The sequence below is a fragment of the Adiantum capillus-veneris genome, chromosome 28, assembly GCF_014529385.1.
Source record: "Adiantum capillus-veneris isolate H3 chromosome 28, ASM1452938v2, whole genome shotgun sequence".
In the NCBI taxonomy this organism is placed as follows: Eukaryota; Viridiplantae; Streptophyta; class Polypodiopsida; order Polypodiales; family Pteridaceae; genus Adiantum; species Adiantum capillus-veneris.
The window spans coordinates 106,083,519-106,110,291 of NC_140958.1; the positions used below are offsets into that span (position 1 = coordinate 106,083,519).

At 45.2% G+C, this 26,773-nt stretch overlaps 1 protein-coding gene across 1 annotated transcript in view; it reads left to right on the forward strand.

Moving 5' to 3' along the window:
• Positions 1-5,964: 5,964 nt before the first annotated feature.
• The window catches only part of EMB1441 (zinc knuckle (CCHC-type) family protein), a 74,657-nt gene continuing 53,848 nt past the window's right edge, over positions 5,965-26,773 (forward strand). The window contains exon 1 of the mRNA XM_086504136.1: positions 5,965-6,135. Coding sequence (XP_086360262.1) covers positions 6,031-6,135 — 105 coding nt within the window. The 5' untranslated portion in view covers positions 5,965-6,030. The remainder of the gene's footprint in view (positions 6,136-26,773) is intronic.

Below are 26,773 nucleotides of genomic sequence, written 5' to 3' on the forward strand. Positions count from 1 at the left end.
AAAAAAGTTTGAGTGCAACTGGTTGGATGCCAAATTTTGTAGCGAGATATAGTGATTCATGACACAATCAGAGCCCCCCATATGCTATTAAGGTTAGATGTTGAGTTGTTGTGACAAAGTCTCTCTCTCTCTCTCTCTCTCTCTCTCTCTCTCTCTCTCTCTCTCTCTCTCTCCCCCCCCCCCCCCCCCCCCTCTCTCTCTCTCTCTCTCTCTCTCTCTCTCTCTCTCTCTCTCTCTCTCAAGCACTCGTTTGCAAGTACGAAATCACCACCAAACATTAGCCCTTGCACTCTCTTTCTATTGCAAGAAAAATTAGAAAAAACACCAAAGCTAAATGAGGATGTGATATTCACCTTAAATAGAAAGAGAGGGAAATGAACCGGGCCAACCTCCACCTATTATGCCAATTTTTAGCATGCCCAGCTGCTTGAGTAGCTATTCCCCATCAAGTAGATGTGTGACCATAAGGAAAAAGTAGGGATCATTAGTATGTATGAAAATCATAATATTCTATTACAAAGATAGGCATGATGGAGGGGAATACCCCATTAGATCAAAGTGTATTACCATGAGGAGGAGGAATTACACTCGGTCCAGCTTTCCAAACCACCAAAGTGGATCCAAGTAGGTGGAATTCGATATACTCAACAAGAAAGAGGATGCTAAATGCATCAACGGTTGAAGCAATGCATGCCATATAGTTTTAATGCAAATAGTAATTATTAGTGCAGTCTATTGTTAGAATTAGGGTTGCAAGAAAACACACATAGCTTGGAGAAGACAAAGGAAGCTCAAGGCACATAACAGAGAGTGTATTACTTAGTGTGCAATAAAAATATGGATAGCCTCTCTGCCCCCTCACCCCTACCCATCTCTCGTCGCCCTTCACCACCCCCTATCTCCTCACCACCTACCTCGTCCCTACCCACCCTGCCCTCGCCCCTCTCTACCCACCCCCTTGCCCCTCTCTACCCGCTCTCGCCCCTACCTTGCCCCTCTGTACCTGCCCTTTCCCCTACCCGCCCTAACCCCCTTGCCCCTCTTTAATCTTCTCTCGTCCCTACCCACCCCCTCCAATTCCTCGCCCCTAGCTACCCAGGAACCCCCTTGTCCCTCCCCTCTCCAATCTCGCCTCTACCCACCCAAAATCCATCGCCCTCCCGACCAACCTCTTAGCCCTCTAACCAACGCTCACCCTATCTTACCTCACATACGCTCGCATACTCCTCCTGAATCTTCTGAATCTTAGAGAGTTATTCACTCCTTGAGTTCTTCAGATAGGTATGTCCTGCCTCGAGTCTGCACATAGAGTATTATATGATGCTCGCCAAAATCTGAAGGGATATGTATGCATGCTCATGTGGCAATTGGAACCCTTCTGTATGTAAGCTATTGTGGGTTACAGAATGTTGGAATTAGGGTTGCAGGGAAACACATACAACTTGGAGAAGATGAAGGAAGCTCAAGGCACACAACAGAGAGTGTATTACTTAGTGTGCAATGGAAAGATAGATAGCCCTAGAGTGATGGGCGTATATACAATGCACGGGAAAAAAAACATCCTAAAGAGGGAAAAAATGCCCCGACGGTCCTAGTGTGTTCACACACATCACTACCACACGTATATGGTAACAAATCCACCCTGGGAGTGATGCGGTGAACGAGAGCTTGCACATGAGTAAAGGGAAGTGCCATGCCCTGAGGACATGATAAGTCCACAAAGGGGAGTAAGCCCAAAGCTTTGTGGAAAGCTTCAAGCTTCTCACGAGACAATGCCTTTGTGAAAAGATCTACGAGGTTGTCCTGTGTTGACACATAAGCCAAGCTGAGCTCTCCTATTGAGAGACTCTCCGTGACATAGTGATAATGCACCTCAATGTGCTTTGTGCGAGCATGAAACACTGGGTTCCTCGCAACTGCCAATGCGCTCTGACTGTCAGTGTAGATAGTGCTGGCAGTGTCCTGTCCAACAACAGATGGATAGCCTTAGAGTGATGGGCGTATATACAATGCACGGGGGAAAAAATCTCCTAAAGAGGGGAAAAATTCCCTGGCGGTCCTAGTGTGTTCACACACGTCACTACCACATGTATATGGTAACATCTATTACTTACAGATAGAAGAGGAGAATATATCATCAAACTAGAAGGATCCCTGATGTCATTCATGTGCAAAGGGTTGAGAGAGGAGAAACTCCAAGCAAATGGCATGTGCAGTGCAGAGAGGGTAAAAAGAGAGTAGCACATCAAGGTTCGTCAAAAGGTAGTTAAGGTTTCCTCTCTATCCAATGTAATAGAAGTGTCCCAACCACCAAAAAATAGCAAGGCTAGTTTCCCACTTCAAGAAGAGGCAACTCCATAAAAGGAAAAAAATATTGGTAGGGGAAGCTCACAACAGAGAGCCCCTCCATTAGAGGAGGTACATCCCATAAGGGGAAAATTTATTTACTCTCCATCCATCCCAAGGAAAGGATGCTAAATGCATCTAAAGGTCAAGGCAATGCATACCATATAGCTACAATGCAAAAAGTATCATTGGTAAAGTTTATTACTACAAATAGAAGAGGAGAATCTATAATCAAACCAAAAGGATCCATACTATCATTGATATGCAGAGAGTATAGAGAGGAGAAACCCCAAGCAAATGGCCTCCGCGGTGCAGAGAGGGTAAAAAGAGAGCACCAAATCGAGGCTTGCCAAAAGGTAGTTAAGGCTTCCTCTCTACCCAAGGCCTTATTACAACATTTTTCCTAACTTAGCCTTGGGTTAAGTTCTTTTGACTTGGATTAATGCTCCCTTTGGATTTTTTTCCATGTTCAATTTATCCATTTTTGAAATAAGCCTAAGGTTGGGACCAAAAAAAGGACCATGTGAAGTGATGGAGAAGTTATGAAAGCGAACTAAATTAGCAAGCATCCCGATTCTAATTCAAGACCCAAAATATGAGTAAGCTCAATTTTTAGAATATCATGGTGGTAAATAGAAGGAAGCTCCCGAGGTTCAATTTTTTGTTTTTTAAAAATTGTCCATGTTTTTGTATGTATGTGAAAGAGGCTAAGTTTTTGGCAAGAGCTCTTCTCAACCATATTTTTCTAAAACCATTTATACTCAAAGTAGGCAAATTACAAATTGTAAATGACAGGTGAGCAAGAAAAGTTTGTCAAGATTTCTTTGCATTGTCTAAAACATAATCCACCAAATTGAAAAACCTAATTCTCTAAAATACAAGAGATAATATCACTTGTTTTTCTTCATTGATGTTTTGGTGGTTTTTGATTTGACTTATTAGCCATTTGGGTGTTTTTACAAGCGACATTTTAGAGTACCTTGATGATTTACTTTATTAAAAGCCATTTATAAAATTTCAAATATGCTATCACTAAGTCCAAATTCTCCACTAAGGGGGATGTCTTCAGAGCATTGGATGCTATCTATAGTGAAGATGTGAGCAATCTATTTTGTGAACTTAAAAGTGGCCTTGGTGAAGATTTTGACAAGCCAAAAGGGACCAAAAGGGATTGGAGTTAATTTTCAAGAAATATTTACAGAGTTTTTGTTTTTAAGCACAAATGAGCTCAAACTTAGAGAGAATGAGATTAAGACATGATGCTATATCTTTGTAAAATACATTTGAAATTTGTGAAAATTCCCAAAATATCCCTCAAATTTCAAAAACTACCAATATACCCCTCATATTTTACAAAAGTTCCCAAAATCTCCTTTAATTTCTCCAAAATTCCCAAAATTCCCCTCAATAACCCCACAAAAAATAAAAATAAATAAATAAATATATTTTGGTTTTGCGACTCTTTATAGGAAGATTGGTTCTCCCTCAATAGAAGATGATAGAAGTAGGATTTTGAATGGTATCGTGGGCTCTTAAGATGAAATCGTTCATCATTTTTAGGCACAAATGCCACTATCTGTGAGCTTATTGGTGAATAGTTTTGTTTAAGACACTTAAAGATAAGACTTTATTGTCATAAAGATTAGAGTATGCAAAATTGGAACAAATCCATCCCAAAATGATGCAAGGGTATATTGGGAATTTTTGAAATTTGAGGGGTATTTTTGGAATTTCCACAAATTGCAGGGGTATTTTGGGTTGATAAACTAGCAACCAAAGACGTGTAGGTTTACTGCCCTCAAGTCAACAAAAGAAACTCTAGAGATAGTATGGTTAATTGTGGAGAATATTTACAAGCTGTATGGGTGGCCAATAGCATTGGTAGTAGTTGTAACCCAAAATTCAATAGTCATGTTAGGCAAGCCAAAGGTTGGATGCGATGCTTAGCTTAAGTATCATTGATCATTCACACATTGCTGACTATCAAATGGAGCAAGTACACTAGGTGCTTGATGATATGCTTTTAGCACATGTAACTAGGAAGAGTTTATGTTCCAATAGCCTTTCGTAGGCTATTTTTTGTTCATGTTCGATGTATGGATTTTACCCTAGGTCACCTATCAGGGAGGGGTTAGCCACATAGCATTCAAAAGGTGAATTGAAGACTGGAGAAGTATCAAGTCATCTCTTAGGTTTTGTGGGCCCACAAGTTATATTTAATGACTAGCTCACATGCCCAACCATTGTGTCATATGAGTTGTTTGAGGGAATGGCTTGCCATGGTGGAAAATGTGGCTGACATAGGCATGCTAGTAGATGTTATCAAACCTCAGGCTCACCCTCATGAGCCAAAAAGTATTTTGGATTACCATGAATAGTGTATGCGACAAATAAGTACTTGTCAAGTGGAAAAACTGACTTGAGAAAGCTTCCACTTGAGAAAACATTAGTGTTCTCAAGAAGAGATTCCCACTTTTGTTTTTGAAGATGAAAAATTTGAAAACGACTTTACTTTGTGACATAGTTAGTGTATGAGAGATACATTTGAGGCTTGCCAATGGATCTCCATTTGTTTTCAACAACTCGAAACATTTGCAAATTTCACCAAGAGTTTGCAAGAGGATGTCAACATAGTTTTTGATTGATTTGATTTATGCTAGACGATCCCTAAAAAATGTATCTAATCATGGGCTTAACCTGTAGGTTCACTTTGGACCATAGCCTTCCCTCTTATAACATCAAAATTTTGAAAGAGCTTCAAAATTTTGCCTCCTTGTTTAACAATGAAGATCTTTTCTTATAATTTTGAGTAGGCATTAGAAGCACATTTTAGAGTATGCATGTCCATTTTCAAATGTCTATGTCATACAACCTAGCTCAATAATATAATTTCCTTTAACAATAGCAGTAATGAGGCCCTATTTTGACAAACGATGCATGTGTGCAAAGGATATTAATCTAAAATCTAAAATGGATTCAAAACCGTAGGTGATTGATATTTATCTAAAATAGATTCAAAACCTTGGGTGATTGATATTTCTCCAAGAATTTTGGGGAGTATTTGATTTTCTCTAAACCAAAGAGTGTTGGACGTTTTGGCTGAAGGGTAGTCCTTATGAGGACTTAAATTACTTTTCCATCTACTAAGTACTATTTGATCGACTGGCTACTGTGCTCACCCATTTAGAGGTTTCCTGCATACCGAACCCACTACTTTTGGGGAGTGTTTGTTGATTTAGGGTGGGTTCAGAATGAGCGATGAAAGAAGCAACCTCTCTCTCTTCTTCCACCTCGTTTGGTTCACACACTACGGAGGAAAGCACTTAATGTGTGTGTTGATGGGCTTGTGTGTACACCTTCCATTGGGGGAACTCAAGGTGAATCCGAGCTGACTGCTCTTTTCACAGGCTTCCGAGTGGAAGCTCGTTACTTTTAAGGGGGCCCAGAAGATGCAAGCTATTTGATCGTCCAATCAGTAATCGCCATTTTAGCAGCACGTCCCTTTCCCTCTCTCTTCGACCAATGAGTCTAAACCTAGCCCAAGTTCGAATGCTCTAGACCGATGACTTAAATTACCCTTCCGCCTACTAAGAACTTTATGTCTCCAAAATGAACTAAACGTGCAATTACAGAAGTAGTGTTAAAGCGAGAGTGTTGGAGGTGGTGAAGCAACAGTCGACAAAGATGGTGAAGCTACGAATGAACACGGCCGACGTGGCAGCAGAGGTCAAGTGCCTACGATCTCTTATCGGAATGCGGTGCTCGAATGTGTACGACCTCTCGCCCAAGGTATATCTATGCGCAGTTCATTCTCTGTACTTTCAAGGCTGGCAACAGCGAAGCCAATTTGGCAAACCATTACTTGTACCTGCCATGAATTTGTTCCAGCCAATGACAGAGCGTCAAGTTCATAACATCGTATGCTTGATTACCGGTCGCTGTATGTGCCCTCCTGAATAAGTCTTCTTGCTGTGCTCTACTAACTCTCTAATATCTCTGTACGGGTCTGTTTGGAAGTGAACTCTCTGGCATCAAATCATTACTGCGATCTTCAGGTTGCTCAAGAGCTAGGCGCCTGGAAGACTTCTGAGAAGCAATCCCTTGAGACTCTAGAAAATTCAGACGCTCTAACTAAGTGAAATTGGATGAACCCTGAGATTCACTTTGCCTTTTGACATAGATTGAGTAAGCAAAAAGACTTGATTCCATTAATTAGAAATGGCCCAAGCCGATAATGGAGACACAGACTCTTCTGTCACATCCAAAACTAGGTCCTTGTCCTTACTATCCTTGAATTGTAGCTTTCTAGCCCAAGAATCCACTAACACACTGATGCCAGTGCATACCAAAGAGAACATCACACCCCTCAAGTGGCACAATATGGAAGTCCTCCTGTCCAACATAGCCTTGACAGTGCAAGCGAAGCTTGCCTATTAAGGATGTCACTAGAACCTCATGCCCCGGTGCTGCGAGGATTGTGTCAATTTGTGGTGCCATCCCTTAAGGCTTTAGTCTGAATCAAGCTGCTATCTCTGGTGAAATGAAATGAAATTGCCCTTGGCTCCGCTCTCGAAGAAAATTAGAGACTTTTGATCTCGTACTTTACCCTATACTTTGTAGAGCTCAATACTCTTGTCAACTGGCTTTGATCCCGATGCATCGCTAGCAAAGGTCAAAGACTATGTGAGCATTGAGTAGTGCATAACCATCCTCCGCATGGTCCATCATGCCTTGAATGCTCGTAGACTTGTGCTTCAGGCAATAACTTTGCTGCTCCTCAGGCAAGCCACAACAACAACGCTCCATATTCTCCTCAAAAGAGACCATCCCAAAAGAAAACAGTGGTAGAAAAGTGCAACAAACTTGGACACTCCAAGTCAAGATTCTACCGCGACACGAGAGAGAATCACTTAAAATTCTTCACAACTTTAAAATCATAGTTCAATTTGGTCGACACTGCCCGGCGTAGTTCCGTGCCAAGAGAGATTGGCCCCAAAGACTAGTGCCCCTTTCGATATTTCTTTTATATTAATCTTTGAGCAAAGTACAACTTCCGCAAGGTCCTCTGCTCTCAGACTCTACGTACAGATGCTCTGAAGAGTGAGGCCTTGAGGGCTCTTTTTTTCTTACAAGGGATGCCAAAAGCAGAGCTGCAAAATAAAAAACAGTTCAAACTTAAAAGCTTCTCAATTTAAAAGCAATTGGTCAAAAAGCAACTGATCCCAAAAAGCTTTAAAATAAAAACATCAGCGTAGAATTTCAGCAGTGCTTTTCTGCTTTTCCGTACGGTATGCAACGTCCGCAACTCAGCGCCGCAAATCACGGGATCTGCCGTACGGTATGCCACGTCAGCATGACAACGGATTTTCCGGGAATTACTGCGAGCCAGGGAGGGTGTGTGTTGCTATGCTGTCCCACTGTGTTTGTGTCCAGGGCCATGCCATGCCATGTCACTAGTTTGTGACATACCCCCCTCTTCAAAGCATTGTAATCGCCCTCGATTACGCCTGTAAAACAGACAGAGGCCATAAACTGTCGTAGTAGACACTGACTGTTAGTACCGACGCACTAGGAACAACACATCTAGCACATGTACCAATCGACAATCACATCACAAGACATCACATGACAAATCACATTCAACAATCATTCCAATCACAGAAACATTCATTTCAAATCTCAGACCATGACTGCAAGCAATGTATTTAGTAACCACATCTAGGTCCATTCCGGACCTCACTGATGTCGGGTTAACTAATCCCATATTGTGATCATGTCTATAGAGATTTTTTTTCCGACTCAAGCACTGTCGTGTGCAAGTAGTCATTCACCTCAAGCACTATCGTGTGCGAGAAATCTTTCACCTCGAGCACTGTCGTGTGCGAGAATCTGTCGCCTCAAGCACTGTCGTGTGCGAGAAATATTTTCCGAGAATCTTAATCCATCACTAACTTCATACTGAATAGAGTGGTCTCCATTGATTTAGTCGTGATTCATGATTCGTTATCAGGTTCTTTCAGAAGCTGTCATTGCTCAATCTCATTCTTAATCTTGCTCTTTTTTTTTTTCTAGATTCTTTCAGAAAACATCAGTTTTATTCAAAATTCAAAATCATCTTTCAAAAAGTCTTGTTTCAAAAATCCATAAAGCCAAATAATACTAATTCAAAAAGCTATCCTGGAATGAGTATTGCCTCGTTCTGCTGTTCTGTCAATGTGCCAGTCGTTCTGATTCTTGTGTCCTTTTGGGACACTTTGTAGTGATATGTCCTTGTTCTCCACATTCAAAACACTTTCTTGTGCAATATTCATCTCTTTGATCTTCTGTCAGTGAAGGTCGTCTATCTCTTCGTCGATTGTTTCTGCAATGACTTGTTAAAGGTTCATATGATGGGTAGGTCAACTTACCCGAATGTATAGCAACAAATCCGCGCTTCGCATGTCACGTAAATTGTTGTATAGACTTGGACTTTTGTTTGAGTAGTCTCGAATTTCTTTGGGAAGCCCACAACTAAATCGTTCAATCTGCTCTTTGAAACTGATCTTCTTAAAAGATGAAACGGGTAGAAAAATTTCCCAAAATCTTTCACAGTAAGAATCCAATGATTCTGTCTTGACCATCTGAACATGGTTCCAATCAATAATCACGTTTCGTTCATATTCTTGTGTGAGCCATGAAGAAATAAAGAGTTTTTTAAATTTCAACCACTTTGTCGGCGCTTGTTTTCTGAACAACAGAGTGGACCACCATGTCCGTGCATTGCCTTTCAGAAAGGATGTCGCTTGTTTGATCTTGGAGTGCTATGTATAGCGGCCTCCAGAAAACGCTATGTCAACTGTTGGACAAAGGCTAAAGCCTTGGGAGTATCTCGAAACCCTGAAAAGTGCTCAAACTTTACTGCTTGTCCTTCCTCCTTGAATTCTTTGGGCTTTTTGCCCTTGTTGTCGAGGAAATCATATTGATTGGCTCTGTAAAAATGCTTTCTTTTGGCATAAAATCTGTGATCGTTAAGAGGCCGAACTGTTGGAGGATAAGTCCTCGGTAGAATCGTCAGAAACTGGGCAAAATTTAGTCTTCTTTGCCTTTTTCTTGCCCTTTCCGAAGCTTTGCTTTTTCCCTTTCCCGTCTTTCTGGCATATTTGTCTCCAGTAGTATCCCTTAAGCTGTGCATAAAGGAGACTGATCTGGAAAGCGCCTCTATCTCCATAGGAGGGCTGCTAACTCCAATCTGATGATCTCGTGCGGCACATAGGCCTTGGCTCTAATCGGCCGAGAGATCATAGACATCAAGGGTCTCTCGATATCTCTCCATCCATCTTGACTCATAGAGGGTCCCCCAAACATAAACCCCATAGAGCATAGCTGAAGCTACCAAGGTATCAAAGAGCTTGTCACAAGACGGGCACCACGTGCCAACGGAAAAGAACAGGCTGAACAAACTTTTAGCACTTCAATAACAAGTGAAACTGAAAGAGAGAGAGAGCACATGCGACGTGGAGTGGTGGTATTCCACCCTAGAGAGTATGGGCCCCAAACCTTGGTGCCCCTTTCGGTATTTCTTTATATTACTTGAACTTAGTACAATGCCGGTACTCGCGCTCTGCACCTTCACTAGAAGAGTGCCAGAGACTAAGCCCTCTGCACTTATTTAAACAATTTTAAAGGCCCTTGGCCTTGAAAAGCAGTTTACATGAAAAGCTTGAAACATAAAAGCAATTGGCCCAAAAAGCTACAACAAAAAGCTGCCAACATGATTTACTGAAATCTGTACAACTACTAGGTCCGTAGTCAGCGCAGAACGCGAGAATCCTTACAGTCTGCCACGTCATCATGTCAACGCAAAATCCGGTTTTCCGTACGGCTCTGCTACGTCATCATCTCTCCATGCAAAATGGATCTTGCTTTATTTTATATCCTTTGCGTCACTTGGGCCCCTCGGATGGAGTCCCATAAGTTGGTGGGAACTTCAACTTCTTCTGCATCTTAGGGTTTAGGCCCCTCGGCCGGGATTTGCAAGTCGGCTCCGTTCATCAGTGGCTTGACACGTAGCAATTTGTGACAAAGCCAGAGCTTTGTTCGGGGTTCCTGGAACTGCACTTGCGAACACATCCTCTCCAATCTTCCCAAGGCCGCATACGCTCTGGTCAATGTAGTCTCTGCTGCTCTCTTCAAGAAAAACTTTGGCCCAGTGAAGACTACCCCAAGATAGGTGTATGCATCCGTGTACTCCATAGAGAGAGAGAGAGAGAGAGAGAGAGAGAGAGAGAGATGTGGGAAAGGCTCTCTATGTTGATAACAAGTTGCTTATACATGTGACCAAGGGTGGTCCGGCATAAAATTGACATGCCCAATGGATAGACATGAGGTACACACAACTGTGACTGCTACTAACAGTGCCAATTGCTCTTGCACACGAGACCACTGACATAGTCTCCACATGGGTATCACCTCCAACATTCTCCAAGAACATAGATCTGGTGCACCTCCTTTTGTCTAGATCTAGATCTGGATTTGAATTTCTGATGAGAAACCGTACCACTCCATGATCACAATGCCTGTGTAAGGTTGCCTTGAGGATGCAGTGCACCGTGAAGATGATCTTCAAGCAATGCCACTGCTGCCCATGAAAAACGTTGGGGCTGATCTGCTGAGCAAAAACGCTAGGCTGATCAACAACAAAATTGCAATGCTGCCCTATGGCTCATCGGCTAGAAGTCCCCCTGGGGCACCATAGGGAGGGCGTCCCCCTCTGGGCTCTACTATACTACACTGGAGAGGTACCCCCTTGCTTCCTACATAGGGTCTCCACCAAGCTACCTGACCCAGACCTCAAGCTCCTCGACCCTCGAATAAAGGGGAGTAATATGAGGAAAATAAGAAAAGGGCACTAGATGCCCATAGGACTTGGGGGAAAAAATAGGAGAGGCTGGGATAAAATATCCCAGGCCTCTAGGTCCTAGGAGCCTATATGGCCATGGAACCAAGCCAAAACCCAAGGCTAAACATGGCTGGAATGTCCCTACATGAGAAAACTACTTCACATTGACCAAGCACAGCCACAAAACAACCCTCACTCTCTAATACTTGTCCTTGGTAGAAACTTGGACCAGACGAATCCATAGAGATGCTTGAACTCTAACAGCTTCATTGTAATATATCATTCTCCCTTGGGATGCTCGGTTTGATGAGTAGATTTGGTCTTGGCTCTATTGGAGTCTCTTCCTCTCATGATGGTTAGTGTTGACCCATTCCTATATGTTGAGTTTGTTTAGCCTCTTCTAGCACATCTACGCCGTGCCACGACTACTACCCCTTCACCTTTTGTTGGTTCTGTCCTCTCAATGTGCTAAATTTTCTTTCTCTACTTTGGCTATTCCTACCTCCTTTGTGTTTGGTGATATTGGTAATCCTATCCCATATCCTCACCACATATTTGAAGCTTGAGGTTTCTCTTGTTGGACCTACACTCTACCTTGAGATTCTCGTTTATTGGATTAGACCATTCATGAGAAGGTTGATTAGAGTGCTTAATTGAGCAAGGGTGAGGCTCAGGTGCTCTGCTGTATCAAGAGAGATGAAGTTGTCTGTAGATCTCGAATCATAGAGGATCAATACTTGCTGGTTGTTCAGAGATCTCCAGCCCTTGAGAAATCGACGCTTCCCTTTCTCCGTTTTTGTATTCCCTTGTACATGAAGAATAGTATTTGAGCTTGGTGGAGTAGGTTCCTTCTTTGTTTGCTCCTTCATCGAAGAAGCTTTTTTCAAACAGGGCAGACCGGCTTCATCCGCCCTTTCTCTCCACATTAGAAATATCTTTCTTCTTTCTTGAAGGTTTGTACTTGGGCGGGCGAGAGAAATTTAAGCCGCTTACGAGTGCCCTCTGGCTTCTTAGATTGATTAGGGTCCCTGGAGGGACGCTTTTTACCTTGGTTGCCATGATCCTCATATACTGCTCTCTATCTTGCACGATAAGTGCTTTGTTTCATCCTCCTGGAAGTTCGACTAGAGTGAAGGTCCCCAATAATGATTGCTGTCACAAACTGATGACGTGTCAAGCCACTGAAGAACGGAGCCAACCTGCAGATCCCGGCCAAGGAGCCTAAACCCTAGAAGAAGCAGAAGACGTTCACACCAATTTGTAAAGTCTTGCCAAGAGGCCTATTTTTAAAGAGAAGTTCCAGCCAACTTATGGGACCCCGTTCGATTGGGCCCTAGCAACCTAAAGACAGTAAATAAAGTTGGACCCATACACAGTGTAGCAGTTGATGACGTGGCAGACAATACGGAATCCCGCAATTTATACTGCTATGCTGACGTGGCAAACAGTACGGATTTTCATAGTTCACGCTCGCTTTTGGACCAATTGCTTTTGAGTTTGAAGCTTTTTATGAAACTGCTTTTCAAGGACAAGGGCCTTTAAATATGTGCAGAGGGCTCATTCTCTGGTACTCTACCGGGTGAAGGTGCAGAGCGTGAGTATTGGCATTGTAGCGAGTTCAAGTAATATAAAGAAATACCGAAAGGGACGCCAAAGTTTGGGGCCAGTGCTCTCTTGGGGTGGAACTCCGCCACTCCCCGTTTCGTGTCGTGCATCTCATTCTGTTCAGTTGTTATGTGAAGTGCTCAGTCTGTTCTTTTCTGTTGGCACGTGGTGCCCGTCCCATGACAGTGGTATCAGAGCTTGAGGCGTGTGCTTTTCTGAAGCATACCGGTCTTACCAAAGAGCAGACAGAGCAAGGTGGCGCTTCCAAAGTTACCGGAAAGTTTATTTGAAGTATCTTCGTGTCCCGACCTCGGACTTGTTAGCCACTCACACCCGTACTTCATTGCGCATCGGGCGCGCTCCCGTCTTCATCGCTTTGTCTTTCAGGGCATAAGCCATAAAGATCACTTTCAAGAGAAGGAAGATTTTTCAAGCCGCTTTTTTTTTCCAGAGGCAATGCCATGTAGTGGTGGATGTCTATAGCTACTAAGCCGCACACACCAAGGACGGCATACCCCCACAGCGAGCCTACACGGAGACGATCTGGGAGCATGCCTTTGAACAATTGGTATGATGAGGAGTGTAGAGAGACGAGGATCAAATTACAGATGGAATTGCTCATGGGTATTACCACACATAGACAGTCACGGATTATCTTTCGCCGCCTAGTGCGATGAAAGAAAATGGCTTATCTATCTCAGCTAGAGTGGGATTTGTATGAGCTATTTATGAGTCAAGACTTAGGCGAAGCATGTCGATTCCACGAGCATTCACCACCACCAGCGGTCACCTCCACAGAGACATGGGGGGAATATGCCACATCTCTCTATACAGCATCAGGGCAACCACCTTTGCCGGACCCACTAGAGACATGCCCGGAGATATGTTCTTTCTTTACTGCCGAGAAGGTAAGGAAAGCCATTGACAAGATGAAGACAAGGAGAGCACATGATGATGATGGTCTGGTAGCAGAGCACTTCATCCAAGCCAGAGATATGCTTGTAGAGCTCCTTGCTATGATGTTTAATCGAGCCATGTATGAAGGCTTCCCTGAGACTTGAGTATGTCTACAATTGTGCCTATTTTCAAGTTTGGAGATCCCATGATTCCCGAGAATTATCGCACCATCATGGTTGGTCACACATTAGCTAGGCTGTATGCATCTGTTCTTTAGCAGGAGCAGAGTAGATGGGCAAAGCGAGAGGGCATACGAGCACGAGGTCAAGCAGGATTGAGGAAAGGTTTCTCCACTCTTGACCAGATTGTGACACTCAGAGCTATTGTTGAGGAGGATAGACACCATGGCAAGAGGATCTATTGTAGCTTTGTGGATTTCCGCAAAGCTTTTGCACAGTGTCGAGAGCCAGACTTATACGTAGATTACAGGACATGGGTGTTCCTACAGAGCTGATATGGGGTATTCTATACAGGTCAATGATGGGGCGGGTACGCACTATTGAGGGAATGTCTGACATGGTCCACTCCACTATTGGAGTAAAGCAGGGATGCCCCCTATCTCCGACTCTTTTTGGGATGCATGTGGATGAGTTTTCGAACTATGTAGAGCGTCAGGGGGACAGAGGGGCTCAGCGAGCAGGGACATGGATTCCGTTGTTACTATCTGCTGATGATATTGTGTTGATTTCTGACTCTCCAGAGGGGATGCAACGCCATTTGGATGCTTTGCATACATTTTCTCATGACAGTAGATTGTCTGTCAACCTGGGGAAAACCAAGGTTATGGTGTTCAACACCACACCACAATGGGTCAGGAGGTCATCACCAACATTTACGTATGGCCAGGAGACTGTGGAGTACACAAATGCATGTACTTATCTTGGGGTAGTCTTCGGTGGACCGGTGTTTTCACTGAGGAGAGCATTAGAGACTAGACCGACGAGAGCATATGCAGCCTTGGGAGGACTGGAGAGGATGTGTTCGCAGGTTCAGTTTCAGGAACCGCGAACAAAGCTTTGGCTTTTTGACACTCTCGTGGCTTCAGCTATGCTCTATGGAGTTCAGGTGTGGGGACCCTCAGTAGACCACCATGGGAGATCTGGCAACACAGATGGATGGATATGTATGGAGAGGCCTCTGGTCTCTATGATCGCTCGGATGATTCGGGATAAGGCCTCAATGCCGCATGAGATTATCCGAGCCGAGCTAGCTGCCCCCCCCCCCTCCTCTCTCGTGGAGGCATTGACTAGATCAGTATCCTTTATACACGGTTTATGGGATCTCTCAAGGAATAGATACGCTTGGCTTGCCCTGGAGTCATCTAAACAACTAGCGCTACAAGGTGATACAACATGCTGGTATGGACAGATGACAGCATGGTTTTAGTCACATGGTTTCAACATGGATAGATTGCCTCCGTTTCAATAATCCCTAGATGCACCCTCCCTGTCTCTCACACGGACAGAGAGCACCAGACTCATACGCCAGGATCTGATTCAGCTAGATACAGTCCACACATGAGTTGGGCACGAAGATGGCCTTCTATAGAGAGCATCTTCTCCAACTCACGGATGCGGTTTTGTGACTAGGCCTGCATACATGGATACGCACTTATCTCATGGGATACGATGCGCTATTGGGCAGATACGCACATCCTCACATTAGCTCCAGATCGAGACTGGCCGATTTCGAGGGGTGCCAACAGGGGCCAGGATATGTCACCTATGTAACTTAGAGCCAGAGACAGAGCTGCACTACATATGTCATTGCCCGGCGTATTATGAGATACGCGGCCGCTTCCACTGCCTATTCAGAGAAGGTTTCGGACCATTTTCTAGAGTCATGAGGTACAAGGATTAGAGATGTCTCGGATTGTTCCTGCTAGAGCTGTGTAGACTTAGGGAGAGCTTACTGAGGACAACAGGGAAAAGACAGTCTTTAAGACGAATCAGAGATTTCTTTACACCAGCCAGGGGAGAGCCAAACTGAGCAATCATTACAGCAGATCTCAGAGCCTACTCATACTAGAGGTATGCTGCTTGACCGAGCCACTGAGCTTGGCAGATCCAAGACCCCCGCGACGTGGAGGGGTCTCCCACTACTAACGAAGGGTGCAACAGAAGATACAGATCACTCTAGCTCGACATGCAAGACGCCCAACCAGAGTACCGACCATGGAGGAGGTTGATGAGATTCGACAGCGGTCGATGAGGGATTTCATTTGAACCCACCCACCCACCCCCCCCCTCCCTCCCCTACATCTCGTCTCAATTCCATATGGGCTTCAGATTCAGATTCATTTCCTATTTCCTTTTCCTTAGTGTTTTAGTGTTAGTTCTTTGTAATTTCCATACTCAGACATGATATCAGATTCACCAATTGTAACTTTTTTGGTCTTATAGGTCATTTTGGCCTTTTGAAGACGTTTAATATAATATTTCATTTCTCTCTCTCTCTCTCTCTCTCTCTCTTAAAGTTTAAGTGATTTTGAAGTTTCTGTTCGTGTGTTGCTATTGATTTCTCACTTGGAGTGTCCAGGCCCACTATAAAGTACTTGGATTGTCGATGGCGTTTATCGAATTATTCGCCGGTGCGGAGGTAGATGTCTTTTTCTTTTGCTTGGGACATGCCTTATCACCGCGGAAGTGGCTGGTCTGGTGGTAGTCGAAACATCAATTTTTCTTTTGATCCGCCATACGAGCTGCCTTTGATTTGCCGTCATTCTTGGATTTCTTCCGCGGAGGGTCCGATGACTGACTTGTGGTTGCTCAATTGTTCGAGCGCTTGAATTTGACGTGGAGGAACCACGATGAGGAATCTCCCCATCCGTCGGGCCACCTCCAGAAACCGCCAAAGTATTATCATAATTCTTGGTGAACTTATAGATGTCCTCAATAGATGTAATCGGATTGCGTAAAACCTTGTTCCGATATGCTGGTGGAAATCCAAAAAAGGTACAACATCTACACGATGACCATAGGGTATGAAGAGCCTTTGTTTTATGGAGAAGATCCTTGAAGGCCTGTGAGTAAGCTTCCAGAGTTCGCTTTCCCATTTCGGACCAAAAAAGCTTCTTGAAGCACTCGATTCTATAGACCTGGACAAAGTGGGCACGAAAGATCGGCTGAAACTCTGCCCAAGTTGTGGGTTGTGGTCGCAACGCATCCCACCAAGAGTAGGCCTTTCCCTTTAGCATGAATAGAGGCTGTTCAAGACGCTGGTTGTTAATAAAACGATGCATATTGAAGAAGGCGGTCCATTTTGCCAACCATGAGTCTATAGCAATCTCCACACTCTTTTCATCTTCCCTTTGAAGGGTCTGGATAGAGTTCAAGAGGCAAAGTACCCATGGTGATAGGCGAAAACGGGACCTACGTAGAGTGTAGCTCCACGAGTTGCCTTTGCATCTCTGCGAATTGCTGCTGTAGTATAGCGAGGAGAGACGAGTCGGAGGCAGATGGCGGGAAAGAAGAACTCTTGGGACGAAGCCTGTCCATGTGTGTGGAATCTGGAGGAGAAAAAGGCGTCTCTTCCATAGGTTGATGCACGCTGGCGGTGCCATTCTCGTGGGGAGAAGCGTCGTGTGATGCCATGGTGCTTAGATGTGCAGGCAAATACGGGAGTATGTAGTAGGGATTCACGCCCAAGCACGGAGTATAATAAAGGGGCAGCAGTAAGCAAGAGAGATAAGAAGAGCGCAGGAGAAAGGGCGAGAGGAAGGTGGCTTACGCGCAAGGGAGAGCTATCAGAGTCACGCTCCACTCACCGGCGTGGTTTATATAGAGGAGCAGGGTGTGCTAACCGCCCTAGGGTTTAACCTAGAGTTTTAGACTTAGCTGGGCAACTTATTTTAAAAGAGATCATACTCTTTTAGAAGTTGTGGGTGGCCCTTAGCTTTAAAAAATGTTGGGCGCCCACTTAAGTGGAAAGGGTTAAAACAAAATCCCTTAGTGCAGATGAGAGGATAAGGAAAAAAAATTCCATCTCAGAAAGCGACGAGGAAAAGATGCTGCCCCAGACAATGGCACTGCCCTTTGGCGCTCGCTAACCGTTAGCGCGCAGCCGCCCTTGAGGCTGTTGCCTCTGCACCGCTCCACACGATTGCCCTGAATCATTGCCTTTGAACCACCGCCTTGACGAGCTGCTTTGAAATGCCACCTGTTCGCCCTACATGATAGCCTAGTTCTGCATATGCTGACGTCGGCTCGGCTGCCCTACGCCAGCGCTGTTGCCCTGAGCAGCCTTGCCTGCCTGTGTAAAGTAGCCAGCTCGTGTACTGTAGCTTGTTGCATTTCAGGCCCTCACTGCAGCACCTGATTCAAGTTAGGACAGAGCTGCCATGTTTGAATACACGCAGGTCTGTACCCTTCTGCACAGTGCCGAGGTCTTGGCTATACCACTCAGCCTGCTGCACGCAAGCAGCTAGCAATTCAAGAAAGATAACCAACATCGGCAATGACATAACCAACACGTAATAAACTTGCTGCTCAACTTTAGACTCCCTTGCAACACACTCCAAAATAAAAAAAGATGCTCTCACTGTAATGTGCCTACAGAGGGTGCTGCCATGTCCTCGGAGTGGCAACTCCAGAGGATATCCGCAAGCGCGCACAGCTTTTGGAGAGGCCAAAAAAAGACACACCATGCATCCATGTGACTGCCTCCAGCAATCAACATTCCACACACAAGAATCCACGAGAGACAAAAGAGAACTCGCAAAATTCCCACCACCGGCTAGCATGTGCCCCCCTTGTCCTCCTCTCTCGCTAGTGGCGTCTTATACCACCCTATATGAGAGGTGGGCGAACCTCTGAGGCCGGGCCATCACGGCCCCATGAGCTCTAGTTTGTGCATGTTGCCATGTCGTGCATATGAGCAGGAAGGAGGCTTTGATACCAACGTTAGTCCCGAACCAGATCCATCCTGCACACGACATGACACAAGCCAAACTCACAACTAGACACGTAGTGAGCGGACATCAGGCTCACCTTCTAGCCATAGAGCCAATACGTGCTCACCCCCAAGCTTGGGAGCCTGCAGCCAAGCGGGCTAGCGTCTACCACAAAGGCCAATGTCCCATACCACCATGCCCACACCAATATGGGTAGAGCTTCTCAGGGCCAAGAGTCCAAGTGTGGTGATCACACAAGATGTCTTACAAATGAGACTCAAGTCCTTTTTATAGGACTTCATAACCAGAGGGCCAGGTTCACATTGGCCGGACATATTGCAGGAGCCCATCCTGATGTCTAGGGACGTGAGAGAGTGATTGCTAGGCAACAATTAAACTTGTGCCTATGGACATATTGAGGTGATCTTCGACGGTTGGAGTTCGATGTCTTAGAAGATAATGCCTAGTGGTTCTTATTGTTGGTGGCTTTCCAGATAGTATTCTTGACAGTGGGGCCTCACTGTGCAGGATCCCTTCCTTGGGCTCTTATTGCAATTTCAGGATTACTGCTGGTCTCTTGGTGGTTGTAGCATGCTTCCGACAAACAGCTTAATAGCTTTTGTTTAACGATGGGATCCACATCGGAACAGGGGAACGGCGCAGAACGGGAGGCATAAGAACACCCAAATAATGCAATTTTAAGCTCTGTGTGATTGAATAATAGTAGTGTCAAAGTCCTTTGACTCTAATACTCACAAAAAACATGATTTGAAGACCATTTGTAACAAACTGTTGACGTGTCAAAGCCTAAAGAATGGAGCCAACTTACAGATGCCGGCCGAGGGGCCTAAACCCTAAGAAGAACAAGCAACAGAAGAAGTGTCACAAAGTGATGACGTGGTTGCCCGAGTGCAGAAAACCCTAACCCTAATTTTTGTTATAAACCCTTATTGCTGAAACCCTAATTTTGGAAACCCTAATTGTTGAACCCTAATTGTTGAAACCCTAATTCTGAAACCCTAACTGTTGAAACCCTAATTCCAAAAACCCTAACTGTTGAAACCCTAATTTTGAAAACCCTAACCCTAAAACTGCAACAGCGTGGCTGATTTTTTGAAAATTGCGTTGACATGATGATGTGGCAGATTGTACGGATGTTCGTGATTTACGCTGGCAGCTTTTGGCATTACTTTTTGGCCAGAAGCTTTTGAGTTTGAAAACTTTTCATGTAAACTGCTTTTTGGACCAGAAGCTTTTGATTTTGAAAGCTTTTCATGTAAACTGCTTTTTAGGCCAAGGGCCTTTAAATATGAGGCTAGGGCTCATTCTTTGGCATGCTTCCTGGAGAAGGTGCAGAGTTTGGAGTACCGGCTTGTACTTTGATGATGCAATATAAAGAAATACCGAAAGGGGCGCCAAGGTTTGGGGCCAATACTCTCTGGGGTGGAACTCCGCCACTCCGTGTCGCGTGTCGTCTCTCTCTTTCAGTTTAGTTGTTATTGAAGTGCTAAAAGTCTGTTTAGTCTGTTCTTTTCTATTGGCACGTGGTGCCCGCCTTGTGACAGTGGTATCAGAGCATCAGGCGTGTGCTTTTCTAAAAGCATACCGGTCCTACAAAAGAGCAGACAGAGCTATTGGAATTTGATTCGAGGTATCTTCGCCCTCCAACCCGGACTTATTAGCCACTCCCACCCTTCATCGCGCATCAGGCACGCTCCTGTCTTCACCGCTCATGTCTTACAGGGCATAAGCCAATTAAGATCCCTTGCAAGAGAAGGATCCGGATTTGTTTCAAGTCACGTTTTTCTCAGAAGCAGTGCCATGCAGATGTTGATGTCTACAGCTACCAAGCAGGCTAGCAGCATACTCCAAGTACTTGGCAAGCTTTCAAGAAAATTTTTGCCCGAAGTTATATGGTTGACATCTTCCTTCGGAGTGCAACTTCTGGCAGAGTGGGGTATCCTGAAATGCTTGCCACGGAAACCCTAGCAGATTATAACTTGAAGTTTCTCGACATTTCCCAGTAGATGTCTCTTCACGAGCAGATGACCTTGGAGGTTTAGTGTGATTGCTATCTCTTGGGACTACCATCGCCGCCAAAGAAACACTGTCTGTAAGAGCTGATGGACCATGCCGTGCTCGGCTACGACCTCATGGAAGGAACCTAACCCTAATTTTTGGTGCAGGTTTCAAGATGGAAAGTCAGTCGACTTTTCGAGCTTGACTAATGTCGAGATTGCTTTTTAAGTTTGAGTTTTGTTTGATCTTGTTTGGTGATCCTGTTTGGAATTTGTTTGAAATGGATGGTATCTGTTTTGAACCTGTTTTGGTGCCGATTTGAATTGTTTGACTCTGGTTTGATACTGGTTTCAATGATTGGTGATTTTACTCCCGGGTGGAGAAGTGAGAAATACTGTTTTGGTATTGTTTGAACCTCGGAACGACGCAGGCCGATGCCTGGGGAGCGTTTCGTTGTATGTTTGAAAACCTCCGAACGACGCAGGTCGATGCCTGGGGAGCGTTTGGTTGTATGCTTGTAAAATAATTGTTGTTGTGACTCCCGGCCCGGACCTGGATGGTTATGCGGGAGGAGTATTAAAAAGTCTGAGTAGTGGTTACTCTCAGCACCTCCAAACGACGCAGGCTGCGGTCTGGGGGGCGTTTGGTTGTATATCTCCCGGCCCGGACCTTTTTAGGTTATGTGGGAGGAGTGATGAGGGAGTCATTGAATATCTCCCGGCTCGGACCTTGTTAGGTTATGCGGGAGGAGTGTTCATCGGCGGCTTTATTTTTCTATGTCTTGTAACATGCATATGTGAGCATTTGTGTTGCATTGTGATGTGCCAACCAGTGAATATTCCTAATTGGATGAGATTGCCTGGGTATGTAATTTTAGTGCATCAAGACACCCGAGGAAGATCAGTACGGTCTGGGTGTGATGGCTAATTTTACTACGCCGGAATATCAAGAGTTCTAATCTGGACGAAAGGAGAAGCTAACTCCTTGATCAAAACAGCCGATAGGAGCAGCTAACTCCTTGATCAAAAGAGCAGAAAGGAGAAGCTAACTCCTTAATAAAAAGAGCAAACTGATTGTCCCTTGGAATGTCCCTCGGAAATTTTTGAGCTAACTTGAGTTGTTTTGCAGATATGCTGTAATCGCGGATGATTACTCTCTTTCAAGAAGGGGAGATGTAACAAACTGTTGACGTGTCAAAGCCTAAAGAATGGAGCCAACTTACAGATGCCGGTCCAGGGGCCTAAACCCTAATAAGAACAAGCAACAGAAGAAGTGTCACAAAGTGATGACGTGGTTGCCCGAGTGCAGAAAACCCTAACCCTAATTTCTGCCAGAAACCCTAATTGCTGAAATCCTAATTTTGGAAACCCTAATTGCTGAAACCCTAATTTTGGAAACCCTAACTGCTGAAACCCCTTTCCAGAAACCCTAACTGCTGAAACCCTAATTCTGAAAACCCTAACCCTAAAACCTGCAAACCCTAATTTTGAAAACCCTAACCCTAAAACCTGCAAACCCTAATTCTGGAAACCCTAACCCTAAAACTGCAACAGTGTGGCTGATTTTCCGAAAATTACGCTGGCATAATGATGTGGCAGGTTGTACGGATGTCCGTGATTTACGCTGGCAGCTTTTGGCATTGCTTTTTGGCCAGAAGCTTTTGAGTTTGAAAACTTTTCATGTAAACTGCTTTTTGGACTAGAAGCTTTTGATTTTGAAAGCTTTTCATGTAAACTGCTTTTTAGGCCTAGGGCCTTTAAATATGAGGCTAGGGCTCATTCTCTGGCATGCTTCCTGGAGAAGGTGCAGAGTCTGGAGTACCGGGTTGTACTTTGATGATGTAATATAAAGAAATACCGAAAGAGGCGCCAAGGTTTGGGGCCAATACTCTCTGGGGTGGAATTCGTCCACTCCGTGTCGCGTGTCGTCTCTCTCTTTCAGTTTAGTTGTTATTGAAGTGGTAAAAGTCTGTTCAGTCTGTTCTTTTTTATTGGCACGTGGTGCCCGCCTTGTGACACCATTCAACCTTACTGTGGCAAACGTGTGTCTTATAGACTTGAGAGCTTGAGAGGGGAGGAGGGACGCGGAGAGAGAGAGAAATGAAATGAAATGTTATATTAAGGTCTTCAAAAGGCCAAAATGATCTATGAGACCAAAAAGTTACAATTGGTGAATCTGATACCATGTGTGAGTACGGAAATTACAAAGTTACCAAGTTACAAAGAACTAACACTAAAACACTAAGGAGAAAGGAAATGGGGGGGGGTTGTGGGTTCAAATGAAATCTCTCATCAGTCGCTGTCAAATCTCATCAACCTCCTCCATGGTCAGAACTCTGGTTGGGCGTCTGGCATGTCAAGCTAGAGTGATCTGTATCTTTTGTTGCAGCCTTCGTCAGTAGTGGGAGACCCCCGGAGGTCGTGGACGTCTGGATCTGCCAAGTTCAGTGGCTCGGTCAAGCAGTGTACCTCTAGTATGAGTAGGCTCTGAGATCTGCTGTAATGACTGCTCCGTTGGCTCTCCTCTGCCTGGTGTAAAGAACTCTGTGATTCGTCTCTGAGACTGTCTTTCCCCTGATGTCCTCAGCAAGCTCTCCCTAAGTCTGCGCAGCTCTAGCAGGAACAATCCGAGACACTTCTGATCCTTGTATCTCATGACTCTAGAAAAAGGTCCTTACCCTTCTCTGAACAGGCAGTGGAAGCGGCCGCGTATCGCATAGTATGCCGGGCAATGACATGTGTAGTGCAGCTCTGTCTTTGGCTCTAAGTTACATAGGTGACATATCCTGGCTTGTGTCGGCACCTCTCGAAATCGGCCAATCTCGATCTGGAGGTGATGTGAGGATGTGCGTATCTGTCCAATAGCGCATCTTATCCCATGAGATAAGTGTGTATCCATGTATGCAGGCCTAGTCACAAAGCCGTCCTCCGTGAGTTGGAGAAGATGCTCTCTGTAGAAGGCCATCTTCGTGCCCAACTCCTTTGTCGGCTGTATCCATGTGCTCCTTCTATTTAGCTGAATCAGATCCTGACGTATGAGTCTGGTGATCTCTGTCCGTATGAGAGACAGGGAGGGTGCATCTAGGGAGTATTGAAATGGAGGTAATCTATGCATGTTGAGACAATGCAACTGAAACCATGATGTCATCTGTCCATACCAACATGCTGTATCGCCTTGTAGAGCTAGTTGTCGAGATGACTCCAGGGCAAGCTGTGCGTATTTGTTCCTGGGGAGATTCCATAGACCGTGCATAAAGGAAACTGATCTCGTCAATGCCTCCACCACGAGAGGGGGGGGGGGGGGGCGGCTAGCTCGGCTCGGATAAACTCATGTGGTATTGAGGCCTTAGCCCGAATCATCCGGGCGATCAAGAGACCAGAGGCCTCTCCATACATCTCCATCGATCTATGTTGCCAGATCTCCCATGGTGGTCTATTGAGGGTCCCCATACCTGAACTCCATAGAGCATAGCTGGAGTCACAAGAGTGTCAAAAAGCCAAAGCTTTGTTCGCGGGTCCTGAAATTGAACCTGCGAACATATCCTCTCCAGTCCTCCCAAAGCTGCATATGCTCTCGTCAATCTAGTCTTTGATGCTCTCCTTAGTGAAAACACCGGTCCACCGAAGACTACCCCAAGATAGGTATATGCATCTATGTACTCCACAGTCTCCTGGCCATACATAAATGTGGGTGTTGACCTCTTTACCCACTGTGGTGTGGTGTTGAATACCATAGCCTTGGTTTTCCCCAGATTGATCGACAATCCACTGTCTTGAGCAAATGTATGCAGAGCATCCAAATGACGTTGCATCCCCTCTGGGGAGTCAGAAATCAACACAATATCATCAGCATATAGTAACAGCGGAATCCATGTCCCTGCTAGCTGAGCCCCCCCTGTCCCCCTGACGCTCTACATAGTCCGAAAACTTATCCACATACATCCCAAAAAGAGTCGGGGATAGGGGGCATCCCTGGACCATCTCAGACGTTTTCTCAGTGGTGCGTTCCCGCCCCATCATTGTCCTGTATAGAGCCAGAATACCCCATATCAGCTGTGTAGGCACACCCATGTCCTGAAGCCTGTGTATAAGTCTGGCTCTCGGCGCTGTGTCAAAAGCTTTGCGGAAGTCCACAAAGCTACAATAGATTCTCTTGCCATGGTGTCTACCCTCCTCCATAATAGCTTTGAGTGTCAGAATCTGGTCACGAGTGGAGAAACCTCTCTTGAAACGTGCTTGCCTTGGTGCTCTTATGCCCTCTCGCTATGCCGATCTACTCAGCTCCTACTCAAGAACGGATGCATACAACCTAGCTAATGTGTGACCAACCATGATGGTGCGATAATTCGCAAGAATCATGGGATCTCCTGACTTGAAAATAGGCACAATCGTAGACATACTCCAAGTCTCCGGGAAGCCTTCATACATGGCTCAATTAAACATCATAGCCAAGAGCTCTGCAAGCATATCTCTGGCATGGATGAAGTGCTTTGCTACTAGACCATCATGATCATGCACTCTCCTTGTCTCGGCAGTAAAGAAGGAACATGTCTCCGGGCATGTCTCTAGTGGGTCCGGCAGAGGTGGTTGCCCTGATGCTGTGTAGAGAGATGTGGCATATTCCCCCCATGTCTCTAGTGGGTCCGGCAGAGGTGGTTGCCCTGATGCTGTGTAGAGAGATGTGGCATATTCCCCCCATGTCTCAGTGGAGGTGACCGCTGGCGGTGGTGAATGTTCTTGGAATAGCCTCCATGCTTCGCCCGAGTCCTGACTTATAAATATCTGATGTAGATCCCGCTCTAGCTAAGATAGATAGGCCCTTTTCTTTCGTCGAACTAGGCGGCGAAAGATAATCCATTACTGTCCATGTGTGGTAATACCTGTGAGCACTTCCCTGTGTAATTTGATCCTCGTCGCTCTGCACTCCTCATCATACCAATTGTTATGGGGCATGTTTCCAGATCGTCTCCGTGTGGGCTGGCTGTGGGGGTATGCCTTCGATGCTGCATCATGGAGCGTCTCTGTCAATAATTGAGTGAGTTCTAGTGGCCGTCCCGGCGCCTGGGTGCATAGCTGCCTGTATATCTCATCCATATACACAAAATCCGTCTCCTTCATGAAGGGATACCGAGTGTGTGTGGGGACCTCTCCTAGTGTTTAAGTTGTGCTGAACTGAAAGGTCAGGGTGAAAGACACGGTAGTATGATCAACTGTTACTCCAACTGGCCTAGTGCCCACGATGAAATCCTTAAAGAATGGAATGAGACTTGGCTGGGCCATAACATAATCCATTGTGCTGGCACCATGTCGGTGTGGAAAGCAAGTAAAACCTCCAGCTGTCAAAAATCTTTGTAGGCCATTCATAATGGCCAATCTGTGTGCGATTCCCATATCTATCAAGTATCTGCCATATTCAGTGTATTCTTCATCTTGTGATAGTCTGGATAGACCCATCTCTGTGACGTCCAGCTCCCTAAGCATCTCTTCGGAAGTATCATTAAATATTGTCTGGTGGTGGGCAGTCCTAGCATTGAAATCCCCTAGTATGATAATGTGACATGTCACCATCCTTGGAAAACTCCCATATGTCATTATCCAAAATAGCAAAGGGGGATTGTCCTCTAGGTGATGCATATACTGACGTACTAGGAGGAAAGTAACAGATAGCAATGTAGAGGTATCTGCCCGTCTTTGCCCTGAGCCTCACCCACATGTACCTAGCCTGTCCATCCTTGCGTGCTATATATATCAGTGGCTCCAGTTCCTCCCTTAATAGAACTGCCACTCCCCGAGTCCCGTCCTCGATGCTCCGATATGGTCTCCTGTCTGCAGGCTGTCTCCCATCTATATCCGCTCACCTGTGGCATGGATTGTCCAGGTGCTTGATGTGTCTCAGAGTAGAAAATGATGTCTCTCCCCCGTGAAGCTATCCTCAAAGGCCCCTACATCAAGAGGGAGTGACCCATTACAATTCCAGGTTGCCATCTTAGTGTGGTCCCATAGGTCTCGCACCATCATGCGGGGCGTTGCTCTAATATCACCACCTTTCCATCCCTGTAAAAAGCAATCTTCCCCTTC